Source organism: Lemur catta, chromosome 12 (assembly GCF_020740605.2).
Source record: "Lemur catta isolate mLemCat1 chromosome 12, mLemCat1.pri, whole genome shotgun sequence".
Classification (NCBI taxonomy): Eukaryota; Metazoa; Chordata; class Mammalia; order Primates; family Lemuridae; genus Lemur; species Lemur catta.
The window spans coordinates 60,168,668-60,193,270 of NC_059139.1; the positions used below are offsets into that span (position 1 = coordinate 60,168,668).

Below are 24,603 nucleotides of genomic sequence, written 5' to 3' on the forward strand. Positions count from 1 at the left end.
AGGGTCCACAATATTGGGTCTTTTTCTGACCCAGGAGCAGATTCTCAGGCTTTAAGTACTCTCTGTTGTTATATGGATTCTCTGATTATTTTGGGACAGGAAATTACTTCCTATGGCTCACAAATTCTGATTCTGGGTCTGACAGTGGGGCTTCCTTCTCACTTATCTGTCCAGTCACATCACTCATGGAACAAATGTTTAATGAGCTATTACTATGTGCCTGGCTCTTTGAGAACTTGGATTTAAGCTCTGTTTGTTTTTAATTATTGATATGGTTTGAATATATAACCCCCCCAAACTTCATGTTGAAAGTTGATCCCCACTGTGGGAGGTAGGGCCTAATGGGAAATGTTTGGATCTTAGGGGTGGATCCCTCATGAATGGTTTGGTGCTGTCCTCTCAGTAGTGAGTGAGTTCTCTGTTCATTAGTACCCATGAGAGCTGGTTGTTAAAAAGAGCCTGACACACCTCTTGCCTCTTTCTCTCTTGCTTCCTCTCTTGTCATGAGATCTCTGCATATGCTGGTTCTGCTTGGCCTTCTGCCTTCAGCGGAAGCAGCCTGAGACCTCACTGGAAGCCAATGCTGGCACCATGCTTCTTATACAGTCTGCAGAACCGTGAGCCAAATAAATCGCTTTTCTTTGTAAATTACTCAGCCTCAGGTATCCCTTTATAGCAACACAACATGGATTAAGACAATTATGAGGCCGGGCGCGGTGGCTCACGCCTGTAATCCTAGCTCTGGGAGGCCGAGGCGGGTGGATCGCTCGAGGTCAGGAGTTCGAGACCAGCCTGAGCAAGAGTGAGACCCCGTCTCTACCAAAAATAGAAAGAAATGATCTGGCCAACTAAAAATATATATACAAAAAAATTAGCCGGGCATGGTGGCGCATGCCTGTAGTCCCAGCTACTCGGGAGGCTGAGGCAGTAGGATCGCTTAAGCCCAGGAGTCTGAGGTTGCTGTGAGCTAGGCTGACGCCACGGCACTCACTCTAGCCCGGGCAACAAAGTGAGACTCTGTCTCAAAAAAAAAAAAAAAAAAAAAAGACAATTATGAAGTTCTAAAATGATAAATACTAAAATTTATTGAGAACATTACTACATATTGGTGTGCAAGTGGGCAGGGGTGTTGAGGCTATACTGGGTGCCTTATTTTTAGATTCCAGGTTGGTCGGAACCTGGCAGTGGGGAGACAGAGAGGGGTCCAAGTTTGTGGCAAACTCCTGACAATAACTGTTATATTTCCTATCTGAAACTCGAGGCCCAAACAGAAGCCACCTTTGGCAGACAGATTTAGCACTCTTTTTTTTTTTTTTTTGAGACACAGACTTGTTCTGTTGCCCAGGCTAGAGTGTAGTGGCATCATCATAGCTCACTGGAACATCAAATTCCTCAGCTCAAGCAATCCTCCTTCCTCAGCAAGGCTTTGGGACACAGATTTGGGCCTCTTTTTTCTTTTCTTTTCTTTTTCTTTTTTTTTTTTTGAGATAGGGTCTTGCTCTGTCACCCAGGCTAAAGTGTATTGGTGTCATCATAGCTCATTGCAACCTTAAACTCCTAGGCTCAAGTGATCCTCCTTCCTCAGCCTTCCAAATAGCTGGGACTATAGGAATGTACCACCACACCTGGCTAATTTTTATTTTTACTTTTTTTGTAGAGACAGGTGTCTCTGGCCATTGCCCAGGCTGGTCTCAAACTCCTGGCCTCAAGCAATCCTCCTGCCTTGGCATCCCAAAGTCCTAGGATTACAAGTGTGAGCCACTGCACCTAGCCTGGATGCTCTTGAAGTAACACCTTATCTCTACTTTTGGTGGGGTAAGAGTGCATACATAGTGCCTAAGCTTGGTTTTGCTGCTTTGGTGAAATTCCTTTAAGCTTGCCTAAACTTAGATATGTGAAACCTCAAATTTAAAAAAATAGCTTTTTGAAAGGACTAAAAAGATCTTTTGAGAAGATTTGTAAGGTTTACTTAGTATGTGAGACTAATTAACTTGGAGTAGGGAGGAAAACTGTAGGGCATCAGCACTTTTCTTACTGGGTTTAAGAAAATTAATTACTCTATACTGTGTAAAATTTCAAGTTATCGAATTGATTTGATGAGAAGTATTATAGGGGAAAAGGCTTACACTCCATTGATGTTGCATTTAATTAGGATTGGGAATTGGGCTAACTGTCTTCAGAACCTTCAGCTTTTCTTTCAACACCCTTCTCTCCCAGTGGCACCTGCCATCTCCCACCTCTAGGTGCCTAGTAATCCTTTTCCTTTCTGTTTTCCTTATCAAGGCATGATCTGAAGAACAAAGTCTCTCTAACCCATAAATGATGAATGAGGTTTAAAATATCTCTGATTCACGTGTATTTGTATTTTACACGGGATCGATTCTTATGTTTTCTAAGGTTGGATTGTGAAATATAAAGAAATGAGTTCTGGGAAACTTTTTGATATGACAGCCTTCCAGATTCTTCACAGAATCTTGTTATTAATACATAGGCAGGCCTCCCTTCCCTCCCTCCTTCCCTTCTTTCCTTCCTTCCTTCCTTCCTTCCTCCCCTACTTCCTTCCATATGTAGTAAGTTTATGCTGTGTCCTAGAGCCTATTCTATCTGCTGGGTATAGAGCAGTGAATGAGAGAGACGTGGAACCTACCCCCATGGGGCTTTCATTCTTATCAGCAGATAAAAACACCTAAATAATAAATATTTATTAGGGTTATATTATATAAATTAAATAGAACAGGGTAACGGCTAAGAGTGGCTGTGGAAGTTATCAGGACAGGCAGCTCGGAGGAAGAGATAGTCGAGGTACCCCTTAAATGAGGGATATGACAGGAGCCAGCTATATGAAGATCTCCAGGAACAGTGTGCCAGGCAGAAGGAAAAGCTTGTGCAAAGGCCCTGAGGCAGGAATGATTTTGCTATGTTTGAGCCAAAGAAAGGTCAGTGTGACAGGAACCACAGTGAAATAGGGGGAGAGTGGTACAAGATGAGGATGGAGAGGACAAGAGGGAGAGAATCCTGTAAGGTGTTTTGGTCCATGCAAGCAGTTTGGATTTAAGTTAAATGAGCATTGGTTGAATAATTTCAGTATTTGATACCATCTACACTATGTCAAGTACATGTGCTAAAAATATCAGCTATACTATTTCCTGTGGTTTTATTCTTCGAAGCAAAGACTGTTATGTTAGCTCTTTGGAGAAACCTTCACCAATGGATACAATCTCTTCCTCTTATAGCCTTTCTAGCACTCTCTGGCCTGCCCAATTTTTGCTTGGCACAGTCTGAGTTTTGGTTAATTAAACTTTCACCTCAGAAAGAGTGAAAGCTCTGTAAACTTAGGGTTGTTTTAGAGATCACTGTTTTTCTTACAGTGTCTTCCAGGGTCTTCTGCTTCCTAAACATTCAGTAATAATTATTACTGAATTACTTAGTTCCTTGAGATAGATTGGGGGTGGGGGTTAAATTTTCATTTCAACTCATCACAGTCCTAGGGCAATGTCATACACAGAGTGAATATAAATGCTAAGTCCAGTTGTGGGGAATGTGTTTAATTGTGAGATTTGGTGAAACAAGGATTAAGATGGAATATTTGGTTGATGACATTGACTTTGTCAGGGTCTTAATAAAGTAACATTTAGCCACAAATAAAGCCTTTATGCATGCTAATAAAACAATAAAACTGTGGGTTGAATATATATTTTATTATACATTTTATTTTAAATGTCTCTTACTGTTTTTTGTTTCACATTATGATTGCATGGATAATTGATTCACTGTTTTGACTTTAAATTTTCTTGAAGTTTCAGTTCATATACCACAGGATTTCGTAAGCATGTCTGTCTGTGTCTACTCTGTTAATATGCTCGACAGATTTACAGCTTCTAGACCTAGGTCCAAGCTTGTAGTTTGGCCTCATAGGAAAGCTGTTCAATCTCCCTGATCATCTAAGTTGCACTACCTTTTGCAGTGCCTTAAAGTGTAGCATTTACATTTTCTCACCTGGAACCTGGAGCCTTTGGGCCATATGTGGCCTTCTGGGTCCTTGAGTGCAGCCTTTTGACTGAATCCAAATTTTACAGAACAAATCCTTTTAATAAAGGGATTTGTTCTGTGAAGTTTGGATTCCGTGGAGAGGCTGCACTAGGGGATCTGGAGAGCTACATGTGGCCTTGAGGCAGCAGGTTCCCCACCCCTTATTCTAGTTATTCCTATTCTGATTCATTAGGAAGGGCACCTATGTGTGCTGCATTTAGAATTAGGAGACCAAGGACCCAGTCTTGCCTCTGCCTTTAACCCACTCAATCAGCTCTTATTTTAGTTAGTTCGTTTTTTTTTTTTTTCTCATAAAAAGTGGTGAGGTGGTATTGGATTGCTAATCTTGAACCTCCCACCTGGTTTGAAACTTCTGTGATTTTAATAATGCTGCATTTGCTTTGAAAATCTCTGGTGCGGACAGGGATTTGCACATTGCTGATGTTATGGTCTGACATTGGGGACTTGACTTTTAAGCCCTGAAAAAAAAAAGCAACGTTTTTTTTGAGAGTTTGCCACGTGCCAAACATACCGTAAGGAGTTGCACTTCACACACCACCTCATTCATCTAATCCTTCTAACAGATGTATGGGGTAGGAATTAATAATCCTATTTTATAAATGAGGAGACCGATAATTTATCTCAGATGTTCACCTCAATCCTTGCTTTGTAAGTGTAGGTGGGGGCAAATCCTTTATTTCTCATACTTCATGAATGTATGCTCAAATTTTCGGGGCGGGGGGCACCTCACGGAGTGGTTCAGTCAACGTCAAAAGAAACACCCTTTTAGGAACAGAAGAAGACTCAGTAAATAGGTTTTCTCTCCGGAGGGAAAACTAGGAACAGTGGAGTACCCAGGGCGGAGTGCCCCGCCGTCTACACGGGGAGTTCCTCCCAGGGGAGGCAGCTAGATAGGAAGTTTGGCCGGAGAGGACGATGCAAAGCGCCGACCGCTCCCTTACGCCGGGACTCGCGGGGAGAGGCAGGACCGGCGCCCCCGGGAGCCCCGGCAGGCCAGCGTAGGCGCCCTGGGGCTGGAAGAGTCCATCGGGAACGGCCGAGGCAGGGTGTTCCCGACGCCGGAGCGCGGCCCCGATTGCCCGGGGTGCCGAGCTGGGCGCGCTGCCGCGGGCGGCCACCCCCGCCCCGCCGCTCCGGTGAGCGCAGCCCCGGGAGCCGCGGGCCCTATCGGAGCAGGAGGGGGAGGGAGGGGGAGGAGGAAAGGGAGGGAGCGAAGGAGGAGGAGGATGGGACCCTCCTCCTGACCGGATAGCGGGAGAAAGAGTCCACAGCCCGGGCGAGGCGCGGGCACTGGAGCGAGAGGCAGAGCGTGTGGAGGGAAGACCGGCGGGGACCGCAGGGCGCGCGCGGATGTCGGTGCTCCCGGGGCCAGGTAGGCCGGGCTGCGGGGCGGTGCCGCGAGCATCCCGCCGCCTCGGGGCAGCGCCTCGGCGCCGGCACCTGTTGCGGCAGGCGGGCGGCGAGGGCGGCGCGGAGGGCGGGCGCCGGGAGGCCGCGGGTAACCGGGCGCAGCTGCCCCGTCCGCCCGCCCAGGGCCGAGGCTTTGCGCGCGCCTTGGGTGCCTGCTCCCCTCACGCCCGCCGCCTTCTCCAAAGCTGCCTGACCTCAGAGAAGGTGAGAAGTGAGTGAGCTGAGCGAAAAGTTTCCTTTCTTCTCTTTCTGCCCGTGTGAAACTCAAACCCTAGCTTTAATTTTAAAGGTCTGTCTGGGAAATAACCAACCGGTCAAGAACGGCGCGCCATAGGTAATAATTGATAATGGGAAGGTTGAGATAAATTTGTGGAGTCTTGTTTATGTTCCAAAATTACCATTGGGGGAAAGAATTTCAGTGAAATATATTGATTTTAGGGAGTTTGGGATTAGCCTGGAGCTGTAGAATTTTATTTGTATACATATGTATGTATATGTGTATATATGTATATATTTATCTTATACATTGTCGTAAACTATTATATCTTAAATTGATTTTTTCATAAAGCTAGTACTAAGAAACTCTGACAGTGTTCATCGGGGGAAAACTGACTTTAAGATGCAGTGTTAACTTCCATGTAACTTTTGTTTTAAACCAACTTTTCATATTTCACGAAATCCAGTATGCTAAACATTCTTTTAGAAACTGCTATAAAATTTTAAGGATGCATAATTACTGAGAGTTAGGATAAAGGTCAAATACCTTAACTAATACAGCATTATTAAAAAGTTCTTGCTGAAGTTATGATTACCTTAAATTATGAAAATGCTTTCTCCTCCCCTTGTGTGTCACTTATCAAAAGAACTAGAGCACCTCCCCAAAAAATAGATTTTAAAGAAAAGAAAAATAGATGTTTTAGTCAGTTTACAAATGAATACCAGTAATTTATTTTTGGATAACTTCCTAGGCTAAGTGGCAAACTCTTAAGTCTATATAATGTGAGAAAAATGTAGGCCAAATACACTCTGAACTGTGTTATAATAAAATATATTAAATATATGTTATCAAGTATAACATCCTGGCTCTACCATTAGCTTACAATGACCTTGGACATTCACCCATCCTTCTGGGCTTTAGTTTGTTCATTTATAAAATCAAGAGATTGGATTAAGTGATTGCAAAGACTTAGTTCAGTTGAAAAAATGTATAATTATATCTCAATATTATAACTTTTATATAGTATATAACTCTTATATGATATGTACACTTTTAGAGCAACCAAAAATGTACACTTAAAAAGAGTGTGACTGCATCTTACTTTCAAATTCTTATATCCATGATGAATGAAAATAGCAGTCACTCCTTATTGACTGCCTGTGTAGTGAATTCTGAGAAGCCCTTTATATAGATTGTCTTATTTAACACAACACTCCCATTAATTGAATAGTATTATACAAATTTACAGATATGCTACTGAGGCATGGAAGGTTTAAACTCCTTGTCCAAAGTTCCCCAGTTAGTAAAAATCTAGATCAAAGATTTTTCTGGAATGCTCTTAGCATCTATGCTAGACTGAATGTGATGAGTTAAATCTAAAACTGCCTATAAATTGAGGTAATCTTAGACTACAGTGAGTCCATAATGAGTCTTGATGCCATTAGATATAGACATGATGTATTAGTCAACATTTATTACATTTTAACGATTGCAGGTTTATATACTCTTATGTTTAGTACATTGAATGCCAATTGTATTCCTTATCAGAAAATGATAATATGAGGTATGTTTGGAACACAAGTGCTTTTATGGTAATAAAATTAACTATTAGAAACAATATGGGAGGGCAGAAAAGTATGTTAGATGTCTTTTTACTTGAAAGTGTCCATGCTCAAGGCAATAATGCTATACCCAAGGCGAAAAGGTATTCAGAGCAAAATTAGGTGTGACTAAACTCTTTTGTTCATATTCTCGTATCATTTGATAATGGTATGCCACAATTCTTGAATGTACACTATATACCAGAAATTATCTTAAGCTCTTCAGTAGAGTAACTTTATATTAAACTGTGAATTGAATAGTATTAATCTGATTTGCTGATGAAGAAACTGAGGCAGAAACATCTATGCTCTGGGAGGACCCACAAAGAAAACACCTTTTATCTTAGATTAAGCGTGTGATCCTTTATTGTTCTGAAATTCACAGGCTGTGAACACAACATGAAATCCTGAAGCACTAGGAGGAGACTTGGAGCCAAATTAGACCAACTTCTTTATTTTATATTTGAGGAAACCGAGACCTAGAAAAGTTAAGAGACTCACTTAAGGTCACATATTCTGTTTTTCTAATTTTGACTTTAGCCACTTGTATATTCTTGTAAACTAAGTGAGAAGTATCCTAACAGGTTAACTTGGTCATTAATTGTTTTAGTTATTGCCACTCAACCAAATGCCACCTCCTGCCCTTTCTTATATTGCTGCCCCATTTTTATTGAAAATTTCAAGGTTGCTCCAAATAAAATACAAAATCTTTGAGGACAGTAACTGTATTATATATTTCTCTAGTATCTGTAGGGGTTTAACAGAGTGGTTAATCTATTGAATAAGTGGCTTTGTTACCTATTTGTCTGTGACAAGTCATTATTTTTTGCACTGGGTCCAAAATCTGCACAGTGGAAGCACTGTGCCATCACCATTTCTACTTCACGTAGAGGACAACTAGACAATTTACAGATTCCTATAAAGTGTATTTATTTCCTTAGGTAATGGTTTAATTTGGTTATAAAATATGATGTGTTACCATGGGGAGATTTGGATGGATATTTCCTTGATTTTCCTTGGTAAAATCACACAGCTACATATCATGCAAAGTTAGTTAATCAACCAATGTCCCCACTCCCTTTCTCCCTCCCTTCTTTCTCTCTCTCTCTTTTTTCCTTTTTGATTTGGAAATAACTTTCTTTTTCTGATTGTAAAGATAATACAAAGTCACGTAGGAAATTCAAACAGTATAGAAGTAAGCAAAAAAAATCACCAGAAAACCCCTCAGTCTAAAGGTTTTGGTGAATATCCAGCCAGAGAAATGTCTTTCTTCCCTTAACTCCTGTTGAATCAGGGTGAGAGCTGAATTATTTATTAAAACCGCTTATGGTTTAAAGCCCTATTTAGTCTTAGTGTTCTGTCACTCTCAGGCAGTTCAGACTTTATGTAAAGATGTTTGTTGAGAAATGAAGATAAACATATCACTAATAAACCAGACCACTCCATGCGAATGAAGTAGTATAGAAAGTTGATTTTCCCACATTGCATGCCTAATTTTCTTCTTTCACAAGGCAGGCTTGGGGGCACAGGCGGCATTTTTCCATGTATGGAAGGTTCCCCAATGTGACATGATGTCAGGCCACACAGGAAGCCACAGCACCCCAGCTCTGTTGCCCCGATAGAGGTGTGGCAGAGGAGGAGAAGGGTGGGGCTGAGGCACAGGAGGCAGTGGTGATACAAAGGCTATGTTTCTTGACTCCACTGCGACACACTATACACTTTAAAATGTACCAGACCAAGTCCTTCCCCCAGCTGCTGGGCAGGTGGTCATGGGGCCCTTTCTGGTGCAGTCAGGCGTAAGTCTGGCTTTACCTCAGAATGAGGGCAGGATGCTGATAGGGCATTTCTCTTTCATTTATTCAGGATTCTGAAAACCTAGAATGGATTCTCTTTCATATAAAGGAGAAACACTGGCTGTTAGAATAATTGTCCATAAATGAGTTTTGAAATAATACTTGCAAAATTATTAGATATAAAGAAAGGCTGGGGGGGTCTCTTTGAGAGAGCTCTTTCTATATGCATTTGAATGTAATTACGTTGAAAATATTTGTTTTACAGGTTATGTTATTTGATTATTTTAATTTCATAAATTTATTTGTTATTCAAAACTCCTTTTTCTTAGGCATATTTTCTTGGTTTATGCTATACATTTGAGCATAGACTTCTTTCATGCTTTACTTTATTAGGGGCTTAACATGGCTTTAATCCAACCATCTGTTCGCATCTTGGCACGTCAGCACATTGGAGGTGCTGGTAGGGGCTAAGTAAATTTCCCACATTTAAAGGTTAGGGAAAGAGCTACCTTTATGAATAGATTTCAAATGATTCTCAGCAAGACAATGGTGCAGAAGTGGAGTAAAAATGCATTTCATTCTTTGAAGCACAAGGTCCCCTGTCTGTCTTTAGTTTTGCTGAAAAGCAATTAGCATTTCAACTAGCCAATTTGGTTACATGCAATGAAGTACTTGGGTTTATAATTTGCTGCTCTCTGTCTGAGGCTGTTGAGTGCTAGGTCTTATGTAATCCTCTCCAAGTAGCCTTCTCTCCAGCATAGTTATTGTTGCTGGCCTTAAATAACTAATCAACAGAGCGTTTTCCTTGCCTTCAACTGTAGGGTGCCACAGGGCAAGGAAAATGAAATACCAAGCGAATAAGGGGGTGATTGTAATTATAAATAGTCATTATTGAAATGTGGCACAGGATAAAAGATACAGAATAGCTTCAAGTAAAATGCAACTCCAAAGAGGCATTATGTGGCATTATTAATAGTTTGTTTCTGCATGCAGTATACACAATAAACATAGGATATACATATGTATAGGCATTAATTGAGTTAACATGATTTAAAATTAACAGAGGAGCAATTCTTAATTATTTATATTGACTTTGTTTATGCAAAAAGAATTCTGTAAGTGTAAAAGAGAAAAGATTCTCAAATGTTATAATAAATGAACAAGTGCTCTGAGGCATATTGTAGAAATAATTCAAGGTTTTATATCTGTGCTAATTTAAAATAAGATTTTGTTGGCTTCTTTAGTCATGAATTTTGGTAATTAGGTAATATTAATATACTTCATGTATACACTCATATGCCTCTGAAGGACCACTGTATGTTATGATAATCCTTTTGTTAGGATAATTGGAATGATATTATCCCATAATCTATGTCATGGGGCAGTAATTTACTGTAGCTCATCTTTTAACGCAACAGTGTTTTTGCATAGTTGTACTTATGTAAATCTTTGGAAGTAAAATAATACATTTCTCATTCTTCAAATAATGTTTAACTCAAGGAAGGCATAATAGGAAAAAGTGTTTTACATACAAGCCTTGCAAGGTATCAGTATAATTTTGACAGCATATATGAAATAATTGATTATCTTCTGTATTTTCAATCTGGAAGTATAAAGCCCTATCTGCAGTTAAAGTCATTAGCATTTATTCAACTAAATTCAATGGTGTTGAAGAGCAGGAATAAAATGAAGAGGGCTCACTGGTTCTCTGCAGACTAAGATTGAAAAATGTTCTGGAAAACGTAAGACTTGATCTGGACTTTGAAAAATGATGGAGGAAAGGGATAAGGGAGAGGTAGAAAGAATAGCCTGGGGAGTAGTTTAGATCAAAGGTATAGAGGCAAGAATAAACCAGGTGTCTTGTCTCAGACACTTTTTAGATTAACCTGATTGGAACTGTTGAAGGAAGAGAAAGAGATGGCTGGAAGCAGGTTGGATTTTTTAAAGAAATAATTGAGATAAAATTCACATATGAAGAAAACCCTCACCTTTCAAAGGATACAATTTAGTGGTATTTAATATAGTCACAAAGTTATTAAAACATCACCACTGTCTATTCCAGAACATTTTAATAACCTTGAGAAGAAACCCTGAACCCATTATCTTTCACTCCCCATCCCACTCTCCTCCACCACCCCCTAGTCCCCATCAACCAGTCATCTATTTTCTGGCTCATAGATGTGCCTCTTCTGAACATTTCACATAAATGGAATGACATGATTTGTGGCCTTTTGTGTCTGTCTTCTTTTACTTAGCATAATGTTTTTAAGATTCATCCATATTGTACCATGTATCAGTACTTCAATCCTTTCTTTATTGCCAAATAATATTCCACTATAATGGATATACCACATTTCATATATCCATTTATTAATTGGTAGATATTTGGATTGGTTCTACTTTTTGACTATTATGAATAATGCTGCTGTGAACATTTGTGAATAAGTTTTTGTACAGACGTGTTTTTAGTTCTCTTCTTTATATATCTGGGAGTGGAATTGCTGGGTCATATGGTCACTCTATGTTTCACTTTTTGAAGAATTACCAACTGTTTTCCAAAATATATGTACATTGTATATCCCCACCAGCTATGTATGAGTGATCCAATTCCTCATATCCTCACCGACACTTGTTATTGGTCTGTCTTTTTGATTCTAGCCATCCTAGTAGGTGTGAAGGAGTATCTCATTTGGGTTTTGATTTCTATTACCATAATTAGTGATGTTGAGCATCTTTTCATTTTGCTTGCTTTCCATTTGTGTATCTTCTTTCGAGACATGTCTATTCAAGTCCTTTGCCCATTTTTAAATTGTGCAAGGGACTTAAATAGATATTTGTTTTTTATTGAGTTATAAGAGTTCTTTGTATATTTCAGATGCTAATCCTTTATCAGATATATTATTTGCAAATATTTTCTTTCATTGTTCAGGTTGTCTTTTGACTTTCTTGATGGTGTCCTTTGAAGGGAAAAAGTTTTAATTTTGATGAATTAATTTATTTAATTTTTCTTTGGTTGCTTGTGCTTTTGGTGTCATGTCTAAGAAACCATTGCCTAATCCAAGATCACAAAGATTTACACCTTTGCTTTCTTCTTAGGATTTTATAGTTTTGGCTTTTACTTTTAGGTTTTTATAACATTTTGTGTTAATTTTTTTTATGTTATGTGAATTAGGAGTCCAACTTCCTTCATTTTCAGGGTGTTGTTTAGTTCTCCAGGCCCCATTTGTTGAAGTAATTATCTTTTCTCATTGAATTGGTTTAGCATCATTGTCAAAAATCAATTGACAATAAATGTTTGAGTTGGTAGTAATGACCCTTCTTGAGTTTCTCATTTTAGTAATTTGAATCTTCTTTATTTCTTAGCCAGTCTAGCTGAAAGTTTGTCACTTTTGTTGATTTTTTTCAAAGAACCAACTTTTGGTTTTCTTGATTTTCTCTATTGTAATTCTATTCTCTGTTTTGTTTATTTCCACTGAAATATTTATTATATCTTTACATCTGCTTGATTTGGGTTTAGTTTGCTCTTTTTTATACCTTTTTAAAGGTGGAAGAATACATTATTTGAGATCATTCTTCTTTTTTATTTTTTTTTATTTTTTATTTTTTTTTTATTTTTTTTATTTTTATTTTTTTGAGACAGAGTCTCACTTTGTTGCCCGGGCTAGAGTGAGTGCCGTGGCATCAGCCTAGCTCACAGCAACCTCAGACTCCTGGGCTTAAGCGATCCTACTGCCTCAGCCTCCCGAGTAGCTGGGACTACAGGCATGAGCCACCATGCCCGGCTAATTTTTTTGTATATATATTTTTAGTTGGCCAGATAATTTCTTTCTATTTTTAGTAGAGACGGGGGTCTCACTCTTGCTCAGGCTGGTCTCGAACTCCTGACCTCGAGCGATCCACCCGCCTCGGCCTCCCAGAGCTAGGATTACAGGCGTGAGCCACCGCGCCCGGCCTCATTCTTCTTTTTTAAAATGTACATTTATCCCTATAAATTTTCCTCCAGGCATTACTTTAGCTGCATCCTGTAAGTTCTGGTATGTTGTGTTTTTGTTTTCATTCATCTGAAATTATTTTCTAATTTACTTTATGATTTAATTTTTGAACCATTGGTCATTTAGGAGTGTGTTGTTTCACTTCCACATATTTGTATATTTCCCACATTTTTCCCTGTTATTAATTTTAATCTCATTCTCTTGTGATTGGAGACACACCTTGTATGATTTAAATCTGTTAAATTTATTGAGACTTGTTTTATGGCCTTACATGTGGTCTGTTTTGGAGATTGTTTCATGTGCACTTGATGTGAGGTATATTCTACTGTTGTGGGGCAAAGTGTTCTATAGATGTGTGTTAAGTCTAGTTTATAGTATTGTTTAACTCTTCTCATTCTTGTTAATCTTCTGCTTAGTTGTCTTATCCATTACTGAACATGGGATATTGAAGTCACTAACTACTATTGTTGAATTGTTTGTTCCTTCCTTCAGTTTGATCAGTTTTTGATTCATGTGTTTTGGGATTCTCTTGCTATGTGCATATATGTTTATAATTGTTATATATTTCTGATAAATTGAAACTTTTATCATTATAAAATATCCTTCTTTGTTTCTTGTAACATTTTCAGCCGTAAAATCTATTTTGTCTAATATTAGTGTCTTAGTTTGTTTTCTGCTGCTGTAATAGAATACCAGAGGTCGGGTAATTTATAAACAATAGAAGCTCTGGCATCTGGCAATGGCTTTTGTGCTATGTTATTCCATGGCAGGAGAGAGGGCAAGTGAACACATGAGAAAGAAAGAAATCAGGTCAAACTCATCCTTTTACCCTCCTGTGATAACTAACCCACTCCCCCAATAATGGCATTAATCCATTCATGAGGGCAGAGCCTTCATGACCTACTCACTTCTTAAAGGTCCTACCTCTCAACACTGTTATAATGGCAACTAAAGTTCAGTATGAGTTTTGGAGGGGACATTCAAACCACAGCAATTAATATAGTCACTTCAGCTTTCTTTTGCTTACTGTTTGCATGGTATGTTTTTCTATCCTTTTATTTTCAGCCTTTGTGTGGCTTTGAATTTAAAGTGCATCACTTGTAAAGAGCATATAATTGGGTCATTTTTAAAATTCATTCTGCCAACTTCTGCCTTCTAATTGGAAGACTGATGTCTGCCATTTTCCTATTTGTTTTTCATGTCTATTTTTTTCCCCCTCTATTCCTCCTTTTCTGCCTTTTATTTTAAACAGATGGTTTCTAATGTATTATTTTAATTTGATGGTTGTTTCTTATAATACTTTTCCTTAATTTTTTATTGATTACCATCAGGATTACAATTAGCATTGTAACCTACAACAATCTAGTTCAGATTAATACCAACTTAATTTTAATAATATGCAAAAACTTTGCTCCTACATAATTCTATATCTTCTCTTCCCTTGAACTGTTATTATTGTACAAATTACATCCTTATACATTGTGTGCTCTTTAATACCACTCTATTACTATTGCTTTATGCAGTTGTCTTTTAAATCAGTTAGGGTAAAAAAGACCTTTAACAAAAATACATTTATCTCATTTTTTATATTTATTCTTCATGTAACCTTTTCTAGTGCTTTAAATTTTTTTCATGTGGATTTGAGTTACTCTCCAATATCCTTTCATTTCACCCTGAAAGACTTTTTTTTGGATTTCTTGAAGGGAGAGTTCCTAGCAACAAATTGCCTCAGTTTTTGTTTATCTGGGAATGTCTTAATTTCTCTTTCAAATGATAATTTTGCTATATGTAGTATTCTTGGTTGATATTCTCTTTTTCTATTAGCACTTTAAGTTCATCATTCCGCAACCGTCTAGTCTGCTTGGTTTATCATGGGAAATTAAATGTTAATCACATTCACTTTTATGTGATTGCTTGCTTCTCCCTTCCTCTTTCAAGACTCTCTGTCTTTTGCTTTTGACATATGTATCTAGATACGGATCTCTGAGTTTACCTTACTTAAAGTTTATTGAGCTTTTTAGATATGTATATTAAGGTTTTTCATCAAATTTGAGAATCATTCAGACATTATTTCTTCAAATATTTCTTAAGCCCTTTTCTCTCACTCCTCTTTTTTGGGACTTCCACTATGCATATGTTATTATATTTGATGGTGTCCAATAGGACTCTGAGGCTCTGTTCATTTTTTCTTTCTTCTTTTGTCTGTTTGTTCTTCAGACTGAATAATTTCAATTTTCTTCGAGTTCACTGATTCACTCTTCTGCCTGCTCAAATCAGCTGTTGAGTTTCTCTAATGAATTTTTCAGTATAGTTAATGTACTTCTCAACTCCAGAATTTCTATTTTTTAAAAAAAACAATTTCTATCTTTTTATTCATATTGTCCATTTGGTGAGAAATCATTTTTATGCTTTTTATTTTTATCTATATAGACATGGTTTCCCTAAGTTCTTTGAAAATATTTACAACAACAAATGCGTCTTTGTCTAATGAGTCCAACATCTGGTATGTTCTCCCAGGACAATTTCTATTGAATGCTTTTTTCCTGTGTATTGACCATACTCTATTGTTTCTTTGCATGTTTGGTAATTGTATATTTTTTATTAAAACTAGTCATTTTAAGTAATATACTACATTGCTTTGAAAATCAGATTTTCCCACTTCCCAGAGATTGTTGTTGTTGCCCCTGCTTTTGTTGATATGTGTTTATTTTGTAATTTTTCTGAAGTAATTTTTAAAGTATGTATTATTCTCTGTGATGTATAGCCACTGTAGTCTCTGCTTGGTTAGTTTAGTGGTCAGCTAATGATTGGACAGAGATTTTCTTAAATCCTGGGAAGTAGTAAGTTTCCTAGTTTTTGCTGAGGAGCTCCATATGCATGTTGGAGCATGTCTTCAGCACTCAGCCAGGAAGTTTTCAACTCTGCCTTACCCTTCACTTTCACTTTGACACGGCCTCAAAGTCAGCAAGAGGTGAGAATGCAGGGCTTTCACAGGTTTTTCATGAGCATGTGCACAGCCCTACACCTGTGTGTCATCTTCTAGATTCCAGGAATATGTCAGAACTTTTAAAATCCCCTGTGGACTTTTCATTGCCCAGCTTTTCCTTTTAAACTTTTAGCTAGCTTATTATTAATATTTGCCCCAGCTATTATCTACTATCTCTGGCAGCTGCTAGGTTAAATAATTGCCTTTAAATATTTTTGAAAAGCACACCAAGGGAAAGCCTTTTCTACACTGGGCAAACTTTGAGTCAGGCCAAGTAAAGATACCCTGTGAGTAGGGTCTTCCAAGGAACCATCAGATAGATCAAACAATGACAGTTCTCTGTGAGTAAGGCTTTGATGGATTTTCTACTCAATCCTGTTGCCTTCACTGGCTGCCTGGCTCCTGGATTTCACTGTGATTGCAGGCTGTTGGTTTTTAAGGCAACCTCAGAGCCCAGGAGGGTTGTGTGGATTCGATCAAGTTTAAATACAACAAAGTCCACTGTTCTTCAGGAGATTCAACTATTTTTTTTTTTTTAATAAATGCTCCTTGGAATTCTATAAGCCTTTGGTTAATTTCTAAAGTTATGCAAACATTGATTCTGACAATTTTGCCAGTGTTCTCATTATTTTTATGGAGAAGATGATTTTAGGAGGTCCTTATCCTTGGATTTGTACTGGTTTGCATTTTCAGGAGCAAGGATCAAGGCTTTTTTCCCCCTCTTACTAGACGTTAGGGGATCACTGTCAGTTTTTAAACAATAGATTGACACAAAAAGTCTAGAAGATTATTCTCTTGGTGGTATATGGGAGGTTGATTGGAATGGGCAGAAGAGAGCAGATTCACAAAGACAATAACAATGGGTGTATGGTGATAAGGTCTTGTTTTGGGTAGAAACAAAACAAAGTAAAATGAGGGATAAGTGAGGCACTTAAAGAAGGTATTGGCAGTAATTAGTGACCTTTTGCATAACTTCTTTGTTTAAGCAGGCTGAATGTCTGTAAAATAATATGAAGGGAAGTTCTTCTGAAGAATATGCCAGCCATCCAATTATCCATTCATTCACCAAATATATGTGGGCTGCTGTACTGGATGTTAGGAACAAGAGTGAACAATTCTCAAAGTAAAAAAAATTGAGACCATCTGGACCATCTGGTGTATATTTTGGGACTAGCCTTGGAAAAGGGAAGGGTCTTTTGTACTTTGAGAGAGGAGAAAAGAAAGTAATTGAGAGAAAGTGGAAGAAGAAGGGACTGAATAGGAGGGATGATGCATCAGAGAATCAATCTATCCATTTCCCTCCTAACCCACCAGGGAGAGTGGACAAAACAGACAGTAGGCATTTAGAAGGAATCTATCCGTTTTCTTCTATATATTCTGTTAAACTCGGGGTCAAGTTATGGGGCGAATGCATCACATATGGCCTGAAGGTTTATCACTTAGAACTCTCCTTACGTAGATCTCTGCCAATTAACTAAGAAATTTAAGGCTACCAAATTATGAGAACACAAAATAATATAACACTTTCCAACCCACAACTTCTCCTGCAGTAGGTATTCCTAAGAAGGGAAGTATGGTAGTGGTGGGCACAATGATTGACCTATCCAGGATATGTTAAAGTTAGAAATGTGATTGGATATTATCTGATGCCTACTAAATCCAATTCCCTGATGGCTTCTGTGTTTTTGGTAGGGACTTATCTAAACTACAGTCATGCATCACTTAACAATGAGAATATCTTCTGAGAAATGTGTTAGGTGCTTTCGTCCTTGTGCAAACATCACAGAGTGTACTTACACAAACCTAGATGTATAGCCTACTACACACCTAGGCTATATAGTATAGCTTATTGCTCCAAGTCTACAAACCAGTACAGCATCTTACTGTAATGAATACTGCAGGCAGTTGTAACACAATGGTAAGTATTTGTGTATCTAAACATAGAAAAGGTACAGTAAAAATACCCTATTATAATCTTATGGGACCACCTTTGAATATGCGTTCCACTGTTGACTTGAAACATCATTATGCAGTGCATAACTATATATTGGATGAACTGCCAAAATGAGAAATAATTACTTTGTCTTCTAAGACAAATTCCTGAAAATTTCAAATATTATTTTTTAATGAGAGAAATTCAATAAATCACTTGATTGAAAACTGGGCTTTAAGTAAAAAATAAGTCCAGTTCACTAATGTATTATCAGATATTGTTTGTCAATATCTTATACAATATGTTTCTCAGATGTTAATTCATGTGTGTGTGTGTGTGTGTGTATGTGTGTGTGTGTGTGTGTGTGTATTTGGGTGCATTTGTGTATTTATTTATGTGAGACTTTAATTTTCTGAATTCATTTGATGTACTTTATAAAGCAAATTGTCATTTTGCCAATTTGTTTAATTTTGGTGGAACCAAAATATTTTAAACTTTAAAAAAAAACTATAAACATGTATTTACTTAGTGCCTTATGATATGCAACATACGTTCACATAAATTATGTAATATGAATAACCAAATGATTATAAGTTATTAACTGATTTTACTTTATAGATGAAGAAATTAAAATTCATAAAATTCAGAAAGATTAATTAAAAACAATAGCAAACTCAGGTCTTCAGTGTCCAAAAGTTGTCTACTCATTGATAATAATCACATTAATGATCATAATGTAATATTTTGTTATTTTGATGTCTCACAGAGATATTTTTATTAACTTTAAAATGAATTCACTTCTTAAATTCCTAACATAAATAAATATGTAAATATAAGTAAATCTTTATTCGACCTTTTCATTGGGTAGTGTTACATTGAAAACATCAGTATAATAACAATATTTCCAAACATCATTCAGGAATTCACTTGTTTTGAACATTTGTTATCAAATTATAGATAATTGGAAACAATCTTTGAATATCATCGTAAAGCCATTTGATCTTTGTGTGACAGTTTTACATGGTATTTAAGAAAGTCAGGAAACTCTGAAAATTGTTCATGTCTTTAGGTGACTAGAATACCCTAGCCTCTAGTCAGTAGTAGACCTACTAGTTGAGACCTTAGAGTAGTATCTGACTGATAGACTTTCCTGAAGCTATTTTAGTTTGCAAGTTATTTTACTTCATCCCTTTTTTATTTCTCACTGATATTCATGAGTGATATTATATTAGGGGTTGATCATTAATTCATTCCTTGTTTATTGAGGTACTCTAACATGGGCTTGTAAAGCACATCATTTAAGCTGGTGATTTCTACTTTCACACTTTATTATAGCTACTGCCCTCAAAACTTGTTCAGATTTTACAATGATTTTTAGTGATGTTTTAACACCCTTATGATTTCATGGCACCGTACACAGTGGAAATCCTATTCCTACTCTTCTAGCCACCCTACCCTCTTTCCCCCTCCCCAGGTGCACTTCTTTCATCATAGGAGATGAATGTGACCATGGATAGAACCAGGGTGCCATACTTGCCTTCTTTCATTTGCTTTTGGTCTATTAAAGTATCACTCACAACAGTCACAAATAACATTTATGCCTACAACTAATTACCTTGAAAATGGCAAATCATTGTGGGTTTGAAATTGTACAGAATATGACCATTCCTATTACATAGCTAAGCATTAGGTGTAATGGCTCTTCTGTTCATTATCATTAGAAATAACAGACTATGCTGCTGTTAGGAGACTGAGTTTGATTCTAGAGAGAAGAGAATAACGTGTGCTTTTCATTTAATGATTTTTTAAAATGATAGGTGCTTAACATACAGTGACCTTTAAAATTATCTTCCCTGTATGACTATTAGTAAGATTCTTTTGTTAATAAAGAATATAAATTTAGAATTTAGTTAAGACTATGAGATCTGGACTTTGATGGCTTGGGTTTGTATCCTTGCTTTGCATTTCCAAGGTATAATTTGGCAAATATATTTAATCTCTCTGTATTTCAGGTTCCTCATCTAAAAATGGTCATAGTGATAGTACCTATCTTATACCGTATTTCAGCTGGTTTCTATGAGGATCAACTGAGTTAACATATGTAAAACAGTTAGAACCAGCACTTAGTAGAGTTAGACACTATTAGCTAATATTGTGACACAGAAAATTCAAATTATTGATGATTATGGTACCTAAAGGATACCTTCTTCCTTAGTTTCTTTTTTCCTCTTCTAGATTCCCGAAAAGGATTTAACTTTACCTTGAATCTGCTGGAGCTCAAGCTTCAGTCCTTAACAATTCTGTATTTAATTTAATTTTTACTCTCCATTTGAACAGAAGTCCCAAATTTATGTATATGCTTCGGGTATAATCAACCACTCTAAAAGTTAATGGCTTAAAATAACCACTTATTTTGCTCATGAATCTGCAATTTGGGTAGGGCTTGGTGGGGACAGCATGTCTCTGCTCCACACAGTGTCCACTGGCACAGCCCACCTGGGGCTGGAAGACCCTCTTCCAAAATGTCTCACTCAAGATGGCTGGCAAATTGATGCCAGCTGTCAGTTCCTCTCCATGTGAGCCGCTCTCTGGGGTGACTTGAGCTTCCTCACAGCATGGTGATTAGGTTTCGTGAGAATCATTGAGCAAGCATTGCAAGAGAAAGCAAATGAAAGCTGCCAGTTTTTAAATATATGGGCCTAGAAGCTAGCACAGTATTTATTTCTACTGTATTCTTTTTGTCAAATGACCATAGAACCTAGATTTAAGAAGAGGGGACATATAGCTCACCTCTTAATGGAGAAATGTGAAAAGAAATTGTGGGGCCATGTTTTAAAACTACCACACTGCTGTTGCTATTAATAAAAATAATAGCAAGCAAAGTAGCTATCATGGGCTACTTTGTTGAAATGTAACAGTTTGGCAGAGGGTGGTTACTGGGTTACTTTAAAAAGGGAAAAAGTCACTTTGACCTCCTGATGATGATATACTCTCATATTTTCTTAAATTGGAAGTTTCAACTGAGATGCCAAATCTATATATAACAGATATCAAAATGAACTGTGAGAAATTATCAAGACACAGAACTTCAAAGACTATAACAGAAAACCAATTACATAACTTTTGAATCCCCTCACTTACATTGAGTATATAAAAAATTCAAGAGCATATAAAAAATTCAAAAGTAAAATCTGATAGAGGATTTTCAGAGAAGAATTTATTGGGAGAACTGTAGAAGTGCTGTGAGTATCTCCTGTCCCTTTGTCCCTCATGTGTTTCTGTGTATCACGTTAAGTGCGGTGAGAGGGCTTCAAAAAAACTCCTTGGAGAGTTTGATTTGTGCTTGAGGATGACAGCAAACAAAAAGTCCTGATTAATTTCTGGGAGGGTTGGGGTGGTGTGTGGCAGCAGGATGGAGAGAGGAGCCCGGAATGAACTGTACCAACTTCCCACAGCTGGGGAAATGGAAGTGAGTCCCAGGGGCTGGCTGTGAATCCCACAGTAGGTAAGGGTGTTAGGCTGAGGTCATCATAAAGGGATCTTTCCCAAGAGGGCAGCCTGTTGGGCAGTGGAGCCCAGTAGTAATTTGCTATGGGTATATTGCCTGGGGAAGAAGCTGAGGGAGGATCTGGATCAGGCAGCTGAAAGAGAAGCGTAGCCTGCATGTTGGGGATTGAAGTTGATGGGCCCTGGCAGTGAAGCCTTTGTGGATACTTCATAATTATCCCTGAGAACAACTCAGCCAGGGCCACAGAGAACAAAACATGTGCATTCCAGTCAAGCAAGAAGCCTTCTAACCCCTTTACCTCTCTTCCATCCTGACCTTACCCAACCCCCACCTTGCTCCTCTCTTAGTGGAGATGGGAAACCAGTTGGCCAGCTGAGGGAGGAAGAGAACTATAGATAGGCAAAGAGAAAAGAATAGTAATCCTTTCTTAACAGTAAACACCAGCCTGCAGATGAAGAGTTGATACTAAATTCAGGTTAGAGCTTTGATTATTATGTGGAGATTGCCATTAAATATTTTTCATTATGAAAGCTTTCAAACATATTATAGAAGCAGAGAGAATAGTAAAATTAACCACTTTATATCCATGACCTAGAATTAACAATTAAGATTTGCTGACCAGGCACAGTGGCTCATGCCTGTCATCCTAGCATTCTGGGAGGCTGAGGCAGGAGGATGCTTGAGGTCAGGAGTTCAAGACAAGCCTGAGGCAAGAGCAAGACCCCGTCTTTACTAAAAATAGAAAAAGTTAGCCAGGCATGGTGGTGCATGCCTGTAGTCCCAGCTACTCGGGAGGCTGAGGCAGTAGGATCACTTGAGCCCAGGAGTTTGAGGTAGCTGTGAGCTAGGCTGACAGAATGGCACTCTAGCCTGGGTGACAGAGCGAGACTCTGTCTCAAGGGAAAAAAAAAAGACTTTCCATACTTGTTTCATGTATTGTTACATATCACTTACACACACACACACACACACACACACACACACACACACACACACAAAATATATGGATATTTTCTTACATAGCCACATACTATTATCCTACATAACAAAATTAACAATAATTCCATGGTAGCATTCAATAATGAAAATAGTTCATATTCAGATTTCCTTGATTATCTTGAAAATATCTTTTTATAGTTGGTTTCTTCTAATTAGGATATAAAGAAGTTCTAGATATTTCATCTGACAGTCTTTTTAAGTCTCCTTGCATCTCCTTCTCCCTTCCCCATACCAGTGAGTTGTTGAAGAAACTTGACAATTTGTCCCATAGAATGTCCATATTCTGAATATTTGTTCCCTTACTTTTGGATCACTTAGCATGCTTCATTATCCTTATAAACTGGAAGTTAGCTGTAAAGCCTCAGATTCAGGTTCTGCTTTTTGGGCAAGAATGCTACATGGGTGGTGCTATGAACTTCATGTTGCATCACATCAGGAAGGACGCCATGTCTGGCTGTGTCACTTCAGTGACAGTAGAATTCAGCAGTGGGTTCAAGTGGTGACAGCCTGATTCTTCTATTGTCAGGCTTCCCATCAATTTTTCTTTTTTTTTTTTTTCAACCTGCCCAATATGATCTGCAGGAACCATCAACTTTTTGTCTGATTGTTTCATCTACCAGTGTTTACTTCCTTGATTAATTATTTTATTAGGAGCTACAAACAGGTGCATTTGTAAGTCTGTCATTCTTGCACATTAGCTGGAATTTTTGTGTAAGGAAAAATAGCCTGGGACAACTAGGCTATTTGGTTACACTGAAAAGGAGTTTACCTAGGATAGATAGGATAAATGTTTAATTCTTCCTCTTTAAATGTTAATTTCAGAGTAAGGAGATGGTGCCCTAGTTACCTTCAGTGATGGTCATTGAACTAACCCTTCCTTCCTCCCCACCCACCTTTATTTCTTTCTTGGTATCCTTGTGAACTTATGAATTTATATAATCAATGTGTTTTGAACAACTTCAGTCATTATCCTTTTGGATACTCAAAAATTTTCATCTTTGGCCAGTGGGAACACTTTCATGTTCCTCCTGTGTACTCTTGACTTGATCCCATTGCTCTTCTGTAGCTTCCTTGCCAGTATAAGATATTCAGGCTCATTTCCCTCCCCGGACACCTGTCATTCCTCTAAAGAGCCCTGATTCCTTGTAGTCAAGAATGATGTGTAGAGCTAAAAATCTGGGTCCTGGTGATGCTGTTGTTACTGAGTTGTAATTACTCATAAGCTTTTTTTAATGGGCAAACTCAGGAAATATATATTTTTACAAAGAAAAAAATTTCGTGAGGTGATACTGATATTTCCAATTTATGCATAACCTTACAGAGGCTGTATATAATTTTATTGATTGATTTTATTGTCATTTCTTTCTTATGTAATTATTATTTGCTATATCCTACAACATATGTAATTTCAAAATATGTATTCTATAGTAATATAGTCTACAACATAAAAATTTAATTTCAACATAATAATACTGATATTACCACTAAGAATATTGAATTAAGAATTAGCTTTCTTTGTAGCTGAATTTGTCCTTAGAATTTATTCTACTGAGGATAAGGAGTCAAAATACTATATTCTAAAGTTACTAGAAAGAATTTTTTGTCTGTGGATTCTATCACTGTTGCTTTATTTGTTTACCCATATATATGCTTATATTTCTAAAATAAACATTGTCTACCTAAATCAAAATCTAGTAGAAATGGTTATCTATAGAGGGAAGAAGGGACTAGGTGAATGGAAGTGAGAATTCTCCGAATATATCATGTTATATAGGTTCAACCTTGGATTCATATAAATGTGCTATATATTCAGAAAATAAAATTAGATTAACAAATTTTCAGCTGGAGATATCAAATAGACCATTGGACATACGAGTTTGGAATTTGGGGGAGAAGTTAGACTGGAGATATAAATTTGCGAGATGGTGTTTAAAACAGGGGGATGAATGAGACCACAGGAAGAGTGAATATAGATAGAGAAGAGGTCTGGGTCTTGGAGCTGGGATGTTCTATCATGTAGAAGTCAGGAAGAAGGCAAGGATCCAGTGAAGAAGGATGAGGGACACCTAGTGAGATAAGGCGGAAAACCAGAGGAGTGTGGCATCAGGAAGCCC

At 37.7% G+C, this 24,603-nt stretch overlaps 1 protein-coding gene across 1 annotated transcript in view; it reads left to right on the top strand.

Annotated features, from left to right (window-relative positions):
• The first annotated feature begins 5,303 nt into the window (after positions 1 to 5,303).
• ADGRV1 (adhesion G protein-coupled receptor V1) overlaps positions 5,304 to 24,603 on the top strand; it is a 498,644-nt gene continuing 479,344 nt past the window's right edge. Inside the window, exon 1 of the mRNA XM_045565724.1 lies at positions 5,304 to 5,422. Coding sequence (XP_045421680.1) covers positions 5,401 to 5,422 — 22 coding nt within the window. The 5' untranslated portion in view covers positions 5,304 to 5,400. The remainder of the gene's footprint in view (positions 5,423 to 24,603) is intronic.